Source organism: Cygnus atratus, chromosome 11 (genome assembly GCF_013377495.2).
Source record: "Cygnus atratus isolate AKBS03 ecotype Queensland, Australia chromosome 11, CAtr_DNAZoo_HiC_assembly, whole genome shotgun sequence".
Taxonomy (NCBI): domain Eukaryota; kingdom Metazoa; phylum Chordata; class Aves; order Anseriformes; family Anatidae; genus Cygnus; species Cygnus atratus.
The window spans coordinates 14,714,362-14,724,020 of NC_066372.1; the positions used below are offsets into that span (position 1 = coordinate 14,714,362).

At 43.6% G+C, this 9,659-nt stretch overlaps 1 protein-coding gene across 1 annotated transcript in view; it reads right to left on the minus strand.

The window, feature by feature from the left end:
• Nucleotides 1–9,299, minus strand: part of AGBL1 (AGBL carboxypeptidase 1) — a 267,461-nt gene extending 258,162 nt beyond the window's left edge. The window contains exons 1-5 of the mRNA XM_035554602.2: nt 9,219–9,299; nt 9,035–9,098; nt 7,583–7,729; nt 6,972–7,103; nt 4,525–4,618 (exon numbers count right to left, since the gene is read on the minus strand). Coding sequence (XP_035410495.2) covers nt 4,525–4,618; nt 6,972–7,103; nt 7,583–7,729; nt 9,035–9,098; nt 9,219–9,299 — 518 coding nt within the window. The remainder of the gene's footprint in view (nt 1–4,524; nt 4,619–6,971; nt 7,104–7,582; nt 7,730–9,034; nt 9,099–9,218) is intronic.
• Nucleotides 9,300–9,659: the final 360 nt, after the last annotated feature.

The following is a 9,659-nucleotide window of genomic DNA, read 5'->3' on the forward strand; positions in this document are numbered from 1 at the left end:
AGAACAACCCATTGCAGAAAGCCAAGCTGTGTGAACATTCATAGAAAGCAAGGCTTCTTTTTGTGTCTATTTTTTTTATTATTAAAATTCTGATGAGCATTCATTCTTCTTACAATTTGTGGTAAATATTTCTCAGTGTGGCAAATAGTTGTACTGGAGAACTTTGAGAAACAAAGACATCTCAAAAGACTCTAAATCACTTCCGTGATTCTTCTGCCCACCAACCTTTGAAGAACAAAGGAAAAGGATAATATAGTGGAGGGAACCACTCAAACACATTTCACATTCACTTGTGATTTTCTGAAGAGATTTTCCCCATATGAAAGAGTCAAATTCTGGATTTTCATCTTCACTAACTTTGATAATCTATCTGCAACGTGAGGCAGCCTAGGAGAGATGGTACAACGTGTAGCCAAAGACTACATGCAACCCTCAAAACCATGTTTGACACGCCAGGAGCACAGGGAGGATATCTGATGCTTGGCCACCTGGAGGTGGATCCATGCAGAGAGATCCAGCTACAGAGAGCACACATCTGCCAGGGTCACATCCCACATCCATCTGTCTACAGCACATCCAAATATCTCTCAGAACAAGCCAATTGGTAAAATGAGCAAGACTGATGAAAGAAACATGGGAAAGTGCAAAAGCGTAGACGATCAGAACATCCAGGGAATAATTAAGGCGGAAGGTGAAAAGAGCAGGGGTCATTACACTGTGTGGGGCATCAGGGATGTTACATCAGAGGTGTTGACAGTGAAGATCTGAGCATCCCACCCACACACTTGTATCAGATATCCAGGGTATTGACATAAACAGAACTGAGAGAAATGGAACATCATCTGGTTTTATTTTAAACTGCTCCTACAGAAATATACCAGAAAGCTTTCGCTGCAACACACCACCATATAAGAAAGCCTATAGGCTCTCCATCTCACTTGGATTTGACGGTACTTAACTCAGGAGTTCTGTTTACTTGGGAGCCCCAGTAAGTACCACATTTTTCACCGTGGCTTTTGCTTCAGATATGGTTAGCCATAGAGAGAACCACACAGTTATGGCACCAGCAACCTGAAGACCTCAGATACCTAACTAAGACCAATAAAGTCCATGAGTCACAGTCTCAGGGAAATCAGAGCTACTTGGCATGCACCCATAGAAGGTCAATTGGAGCACAGGAGACCATTTCTAAATAACCCAGAGCATCGCCACTGAGAAAAATAAATAGAACTATGTATCTTGTTTCCACATCTTAGCTGGCTAAATAAATAGCTCTGATAGTACGCTCTCCAGGGCAGATTCTTAAAGTGACCTTGGTCATACTACTGCCTAGGACAGGAGAATGCGGGTGTATCCACCAGAGAAGTGGTGCATTTTCAGTGCTGCATTCCTGGCAGCTGATCAAAGAACAAGGGTAATCTCAGTCCCCACAGTTGCTGGCTGTTCCTTCCCAGCAGCAAGGCAAATCATGGTGGCATATAGCTATGGAGAGAAGCTATCAAGGACAAATACAAAAGGAGGATCAGAGGCTCGCAAGGAAGACATTACAAGATTTCCTCTGTAGGCAGGTTACAGACTAACATTCTCTTCAAGAATATGTATACCAATAGCCAAAAAGAAGGATATGCTTTTTTGACCAACTCTCTACATCAAAATAACTTGCTCCAGATTTCATAGAGCTTTGGGAAAGGCTATAAAGTCTCTTCAATTGAGATAACCAGCAACACAGCTGACAAAGCATACATCCCCCTCCCCCTTTACACTTTCTCATCCATCTCAGAAAGCCCATCTATAAACCCCCCTCCATAGTAACCCTACAAGTTTTAAACTAGAGCTGCTCAAAAAGTAGAAGCAAATTTTTTACAAATACCTCCATTTTTTGATGAACTGTAAAGATGCCTGGGATTTTCAAACCACAGCTATTTATTACTACCAAGAAAGAAAATCAGTAACTCATTCTGCGGACAAGAATTCTAGTCTCAAGACCTACATCCTTGCCAGCAATATCTCTTAAGACCACTTTCCCTACTGAACATACTGTTCCCAAACAGACTGCAAACACAACCCCCCAGTGAATAATAGGGAACTAGTGCCTTTAAATAGGTTGCAAGTGCTTTTTAAAACAAAACAGTTTAGTGTGCTTCTTCTGACGTAACACAGCCTGTTTCCATTGTGCCATTGATCTTCTCAGCTGCTTCTAGTTATTAAATGAAACAATCAGCTTTGACCTCCAGGCAAGCTAGCTGAGTGGCTACCAGGCTTCAGCTGATTTATGGTTCTCTCAGGTGAAACCATGTGTTGATGGGAGCTAAATCACCTTTTTCTAAGCTTTAATAAGGGAAATTTTTGAGACTGCTATTTTCTGCTTCTCTCTTCAGAGATCCCCTCAAAAAAATAGTTTAAGAGTGGTTCAACACAATTTGTGTACATGAGATGAGAAGAAACAAACCCCAAATATTGCAAGTTGGCATTCTGTACTTCTAAACAAATCTCAGCAAAAATCTGATCTAGAAATGTGTGACATACTAAGATATCCCCTTCCCTCAAAGGAAGATGCAAATGGAAAAAGAAGCTTTGCACAAAATTATTTGAAAAGCTCTCAGGCACCCAGTCCCATTGTTTAACAAAGAACTGATACAGACCCAAGTTCCATTACACCTACATCCTGACTTATGAGGCAGTCACACAAGTAGAACTAACCCTCGTCTAATCCTAGCCAACACTTTGGGAAAACACAAGAAAACCAGGGAGTTGAGTGGAATTTGCTTACTTAGTTAAGTTAATAGACCCATCAGTCATTTTTGGTTAGCTTCAGAAATTCAACTCTGGAACTAACTCATCCTGGGCACTACTGCCATTTCCAGGCTCCCTGAGTCTTAAAGTTGTAACACGAGGCCTGAGGGGAGTCTTAGAGAGTGCTCAGATATCCTAGGAATAATACCTTAGCAATAATATTCTTTGAGTTGGGTGATATCCCAACTGTTCCTGTGCAGGAACATCCTGATATCTTACTTTTGGAGAGACCATGTAGAGGAATCACAGGTATGCTGGCTAAGAGAGAACTGAAGCTGTGAAGCAGTTCCAGGTACTTAGCACCACACTAGAAAGCCAAAACTGCAGACAAAAGTGAGTTGGCCTCCATTAACAAGGCAGCTGCAGGAAATCGTGCATCTGCTGGGCCCACTCACTATCTTATTTAGTAAGGCAAACTGTTCAATTTTTTTTTATAGCCCCAGACGCGCAGGCAGGAGAACTGGAAGACTCCTGCATCTAGCAAACAATAGTACCATGTGTTGACGTGCAAGTTCATAAATTGTTGTTAGTAGTAATCCTTTCCCTTACAGTGTATTGTGTAACTGTCCGTGTTGGGAGAACTGGTATTAATCTTTGACGATTACGCCAGGATGGACAAGATTTATTAGACTCCTCATCCAGGGTGACAGGTCCACTCCCCAGCTAATGGTCAAACTGTTGTGCCATGTCTGTCCACCTACCTCTCACCTTCACATCATGCCCATCCTAAAGCTACTTCCTCAGTAATCACCAACCATGAACTGGACCTAAGTCCATACAGAAGGCAAACCTGACTGATTGTTGCCATGTCCTTGCTAAGACATGCATGAACCAGTCAGGATTATCTGGTCCACATGGCAGAGCAAGTCTAAAGGAGAGAACCAGCAGGTTCTGTGTTTCTTTAGCAAATGTGATTGTGTGGGCAGAGGTCATAGCGGTAAGTTCTACCTTTTGTTTGTGAGGAGCAAGCCACAGAAATATGTTATGTCCTTCTGAGGATGTTTGTTTTCTGTATTAAAAAGTATGCCTTGAAAGGTACCTGTGGCCAGAATCTTGAACTTGAGGAATAATGTTCACCATTGAGATGGAGATACAAAATGGACTTCTCTTCAGAAAAAAAAAAAGAAAAAAGAAAAAAAAGAAAAAAAGAAAAAAGGAAAAAAAGAAAAAAAAGAAAAAAAGGGCAAAACAAAGCAAAACAAACAAACAAAACACACACAATTGTTTGAAATATTTGGAATGGGCTTAAAAACAGACCCAGGTTAATACTAGCAAGAATTGTCATCCTACAAAAATATCATGATGACCTGGTCACAACTCTCTCCAAAAGGAGGAAAAAAAAGAACTGCCACAATTTCATTGTACCTGCTCCCAGGCCACTGGTGACAGGAGGTTCTTGCTAAGGGACAGGCAGGAGCAGTTTGTCTGCTGCTGGGATGTGCTTCTCAAAATCCAGTCCTGACTGGGAAATGAAGGACGATACCTTGCAATCAAACTGCCATCACAATATAGGGTACACTACAAATAAATGGCCACCAGCATGAATCATATGATGAAACACAGCACAAGCATGTCCTTCAGGGAGCTATTTCTGCCTCCTAAAAAACTCTGCAGATTTAAAGTGAGTGGAAATTGTGCATCCATTTCTGATTTCTTTGCCTTTTCAAGTGGAACCAAAATTTTATTTCTTGCTGGCCAGGAAAGATGAGTTCCCTTGTGGCTACTGCCTACCTGACTGTCCTGATGTGTCGCTTGCTGTAGGGGGTGATGACTCTGAAAAGCAGTTCCATAGCTCCATTGATGCCAAGCGTGGTTCCTGTAGTAACTGAAGCAGTAAAAGAGAAAAGCAGTCAGCTCTGAAGCAGGTGGTCTTCAATACTGTGTTTAGAAGTGATGCAGGGAAGGGAGTAGCTGCCCTTGGGGCTATGTGCAGATTTCTACGGGCTTCCAACTGGACTTCACAGATCTTTTTACAGGCACAGAAGTGCAACACAGAGCTGTCTGTGGACACACCCTGAGACAAGGTCAGACACAAAATGAGTTCTCAGATTCTGCACTTCTTCCAAGCTCCCCAAAACCTCTTTCCCAGTGGATATTGTACTCTCCAGAGAACAAATCATAGTTAAATAGGTTCAGGAAAATGGAAGGGCCTAAATTCTTCCTGCATTTCCCAGAGGCAACTCCATGCGGATGGATTATTTCACATGGGTATGGAGGGCTGAGTTTTCTTTCTGTGCTATTACTCAGCAGTTTGGAAGTATATTTTTGGAAGGGGTGCTTCAAGTGCAGCCTAATTTCAGCTACCTTTAGTCTTTCACTTGCTAGCACACCAGGAGCTTATATAGATAGATTTTGCAATCGATTCTAAAAATTCCCAGTGCAGACAGAAGCTGTTTAGCCAGGCCTCACCACTATAAGCCAGGTTCTCTGTGTAAAGAAGGGGTAAATAAAGCTCTAAAATGTTAGATGCAAGTGACCAGGGTGAAGGGATCAGTAAGCAAAAACAGCCAGAGGGAGACCTGGCTGTCTGCCCACTGGTAGGTTTTGCCTATTTTGTAAATATTTCCTGGTGATCATTAGAGAGCTGCCAGAGGGCCGATCATCTCCTGCTGTCCTACTGTGCCTCCGCCAAGTTGTCCGGTGATGGAAAGCCTTGCGTGGCTTGCCAACTACTTTCACTGTAGCTGGCGATTCATTAGAGACAGGGCAGTGGACAAGGCTTCTTGAACTCATCCTGCCCCAGAGTGGGAGGTGGGCTGCCACATATAACTGGTGGCAGAGACCGTGAAGGGAGAAATCCAGGTCAAAGAAGCGTGATAAGGATTTATCTTTTCTGCTTTCATGCCTAAGCACTCTCAGAGTTTTATATGCTTACAGATCCTCTCTAGTTCCACTCCATAAAAATAATTTTTAAGGTAGGGAGCATGTGATCTCCTAGTTTGGTACCACATCCTCACAAACCTTCACCTAACCTCCCTTGCAGCTTTCCAGCTGGGCTGCAGAGATCACAGAGTCAAAATTAGCTGGACAAGGTGGAAGCACAGCTGGTGAAGTGGAGGTACCTGGAGAGCAACAGAGCTCTGTGAAGGAACAGAGGATGGGTTCTGGGGTAGAGTAAGGGGCTTGACATGAACAGAAAGGAGGCCAGGCTGCAGTGCACATCCTGGAACCTCTGCAACATCTGCAGCTGAAATGGATGCAGGTGCACTGAAGCAGGGAGCAGCGACTGGTGTAGATTATCATTTTTGGGTGGGAGGCAGCACACGGTCATTACCACAGCTGTGAAACCCAAATAAAGGCACATTTCAGCTTCTGGCCTTGGCTGCACTTTCAGCTAGCCTCAGCCTTTTAAATGCTGTCTGTTGCAGAGAGAAGAGTTGAATGTTGAGGCTTGGCTGCTTGCCTGAGAAAGCCCGTTGCATGAAACTAGCTCCTGTACAGCTAGGAGGGACCTGCAGGGCTAGGAGCCAGGAATGTTAAATCTTAGGATGCAGACTGCAGGCAGGATGGCTGTCAAGAGTTATCTGCTGGTGAAGGAAGCAGGGAGGGAGAGGAAATGGTTGGAGTGAGCAAAGGGAAACTTGTGCTGACAAACTCAGTGCCCTATAGTAGGGAAAGCCTGTATGAATTTGTAATGATCCCTGGAGAGAATACTCGAAATCTCATTACTTGAGTTGTTTAATATGAGGGTATAACTAAGCAAGAAAAACTGGAAGAGTGCATGAGGGGAATACTAAGACAGAAGACCAGGTATTAAGTTCCCAGCTCTAACATGTGCTTCCTGAGGGACCTTGAATAAGTCAATGATTTCCCTCTGCCTCTTTCTCCACCTGCATTTCCCTTGCATGTGGGGCTGCTCTGAGGAACTGCATAGGAGGCTTAAGGTACCTAAGTCTCAGCAAAGGAGTTGACTGTGTATATTATGGAATAGGAGATCGTTATTGTGAATAGTTTTTCACTATAGCACTTATGTTTTCATAGTCTGCAAATGAAATGCACTCTGTAGACCTTTTGGGGAATACCTAGAACTGTTCTGACTTTTCAGTCCAATTCTGTATATTAACAGTGCGTGCAGGCACTTGCCTTAAACAGGAATGATGTTTATTTGCTCTGAAATGATAAAGAAAGAATTATTGTCCTTTCCATGATGAGGAAAGGAGGAAAACCCAGGTACTCACCATTAGAAGCACAAACCCGCAGGACCCAGAGGCAGTGGGTGAGGTTCAGGTGGTGGCCCAGATTTTGTCTTGTCAAGCTCAGGATTACGTCAGTTGCTTCTGCCTTCTGTACTTTCAGCCCAAACTTCCTATCTGTGAAAAGCATAGCAGAATCAAAATCATTATGAAGAGCAGGCCTCTGCAGCAGTGCTTTTAAGCATACTTGGACCAAACTTAAGCTGGGATCTTATAACAAAGTCATTCAAATGAATTGGTGTTAATTGAAGATTGCACTGAAAACAGAAAAAAATATTGTATTTACTCACAATTATCATATACAAAGAGAAATTATATTTTAAGATTTCATGTCGATTTCTTTCTTTCAGCTAGAAGGCCAACCTAAGGCAGAACATGGATGAAACCTGTTCAAGAAGCAGCATTGTGTGCATGTACGCCTTCCCTGTCTTGTTAAAAGTTTTCCAACTGGCCAAACCATAGATGACCTGGATTTCCAAAGTAATACATCCTCCAAATAAACTCACAGTGCTCTATCAGTGCTGTTTGTTGCCGCGGCTGTCCATGACTTTTGAGCTTCCCCCACCCACCTACGCATTCCCACCATGCAGCAGTACCTCGTTGGCCAACCCTGGCCAGGAGGCGTAGCAGGGGCAGAAGGATGCTGTGGTCGGGGGGCTCGGTGCGGGCAGCAGAGATGAGGGCCTGCAGCAGTGCCTCACTGCCCCCTTTGCTGATCACGTACTGAATTCTCCGTCCGGTCCCTAGGGAAAAGAGGGCAAGGGTAAAAGGTTTTGATCAGAGCATCTTTGCCCCAGAGCCACACTTATTGATAGCTTTCAACCTGCACAATGCATACAAAGGCCTTCCTGTGTTGCTTTATTTTTATAAACTCCAGGGTGTTTGCAGATTTGACCTCTTGGGTGCCCCCGGACTGGAGACATGGCTCATGGTTGTGTGGTGAAACCATTGTCTCTGCTTCTTCTTGCTCCAGCGGTCATTACTTTTACAAACCCACATCCTGCTGAAGTTTTTCATTGTGCATTGAAATGCAGCAGAGAGGAATAAGCAGAGACACCAACAGATTTCAAAGGAGCAGAAGGCTCAGTGATCTTTTCTTAGATATTGGAAATTAAACCAGCAAAGGAATAAAGCTCTGGATGTCTGCCAAATGAAGAGGAATCCTAGGGAAGCTTTGGAGACAGCTTTCAAACAAGGTCTCCAAAGAAACCACACACTAATCCTGTGAGCCCCACTGCATCAGCAGTGGTCCATGTGCATCTCTGGCAGCTGTGTCAGCTCTCCATGGTTGGTGGAAGCAGCATGTTCAGCCCTCAGGACACCTGGAGGGGAGATGGTACCTCCTGTCCTCAAGCAGGCAATCCTTCCATCTAACTGAGGAATGATTCTGCAAGGCTTCAAGAGAGAGATTCAACTGGACCAGTGACTGTCTGTGATGGGGCTGTGAGGAGTGGGTAATGCAGGAGGCTTCAATTCTTGCCAGCGCAGTCTAGCAGCTCAGTTGGATTGAAAATTGCTTAGCAAAAGACATTTTTGAGGTGGAGCAGCAGGAAAAATAAATATTCTTTCAGTTCTTGTGCCAATTCACTTATTTTTTTCACATTGCTCGGGCACATGCAGCAACATGTCATCCCTGCAGCCCTGAGGTGAAGATGCCAATGGGAAGGTGATGAACTCCCTCCATCAGAGTCCCTGCAGTTCAGGAAGTCAGGTTCCTCTCACCGTCTCACAATCCACCCCCAAGGGGCACGGGTGAACATTTCCAGTGTTTCACTGCCAGGGATTATGAAAAACCTTGAAACTCATGGGCTTATTTTGGACTAAAATCAATAGAGATTTTTTGCCTTTTTTTTATATATATAACTTAGAGAATAAGTTTGGTTTTCTGGACATGGAAGTAAGGACTGGGTAGCTATAGGTACAATTCATGTTTTGTTCAGCCTGCAAACACCTGGCTGAGTGTACACAGATCCGAATTTCCTGCCCTGCTCAAACAACCCCTGCCTGCCCTTAGCCTGCAGACATTGCCCCGGAGCTCAGTTCCTTACCCAGAGAGAGCAGGTCAGTGAGGACGCTGAGAATATTCAGCATAACATCCTTGTCACAGGAGCTCTGAAATGGAAACACACCAAGTTTAGGGATAAAATCAGGACAGTGAACTTCGTGCTACACCGGGCTGCAGTGCCTCATGCGGTGCAGAGGCACCGATATCCTTGCTTGGATACTGAGTACTTTTTGTGCCATCTGTCCAGTGAATATGTGCAGCCATACTGATAACACATTGTAAAAGCCTGTGACAGACATACTGATCATGCCACACAATATTTAATACACAGTAGCATTTCTTCAGAATTTACATCTAAATTCTAAATTACATCTCTTTTTTTTTTTCTTTATCACTCAGCAATGTTAAATGTGGGGTGGTTTTCAATGAGAACATCCGCTATTGCAGCACCTGGAAAAGAATAACTTTAAATTATATTCATCTCATTTACAAGAAAATTACCCTGTCTTTGCAGTTTTACAGCTACAACCACATGGAAACCTGGAGTCTGGGGAGAAGAAAGATGCCCTAAACTTATTTTTAATCAAGTCTGAGTAAGCACCACACCCTGCCATCACACATTCTGCTTTAGATTCACTTTATATTTTTCTCTAGAGGAAATCAGATAC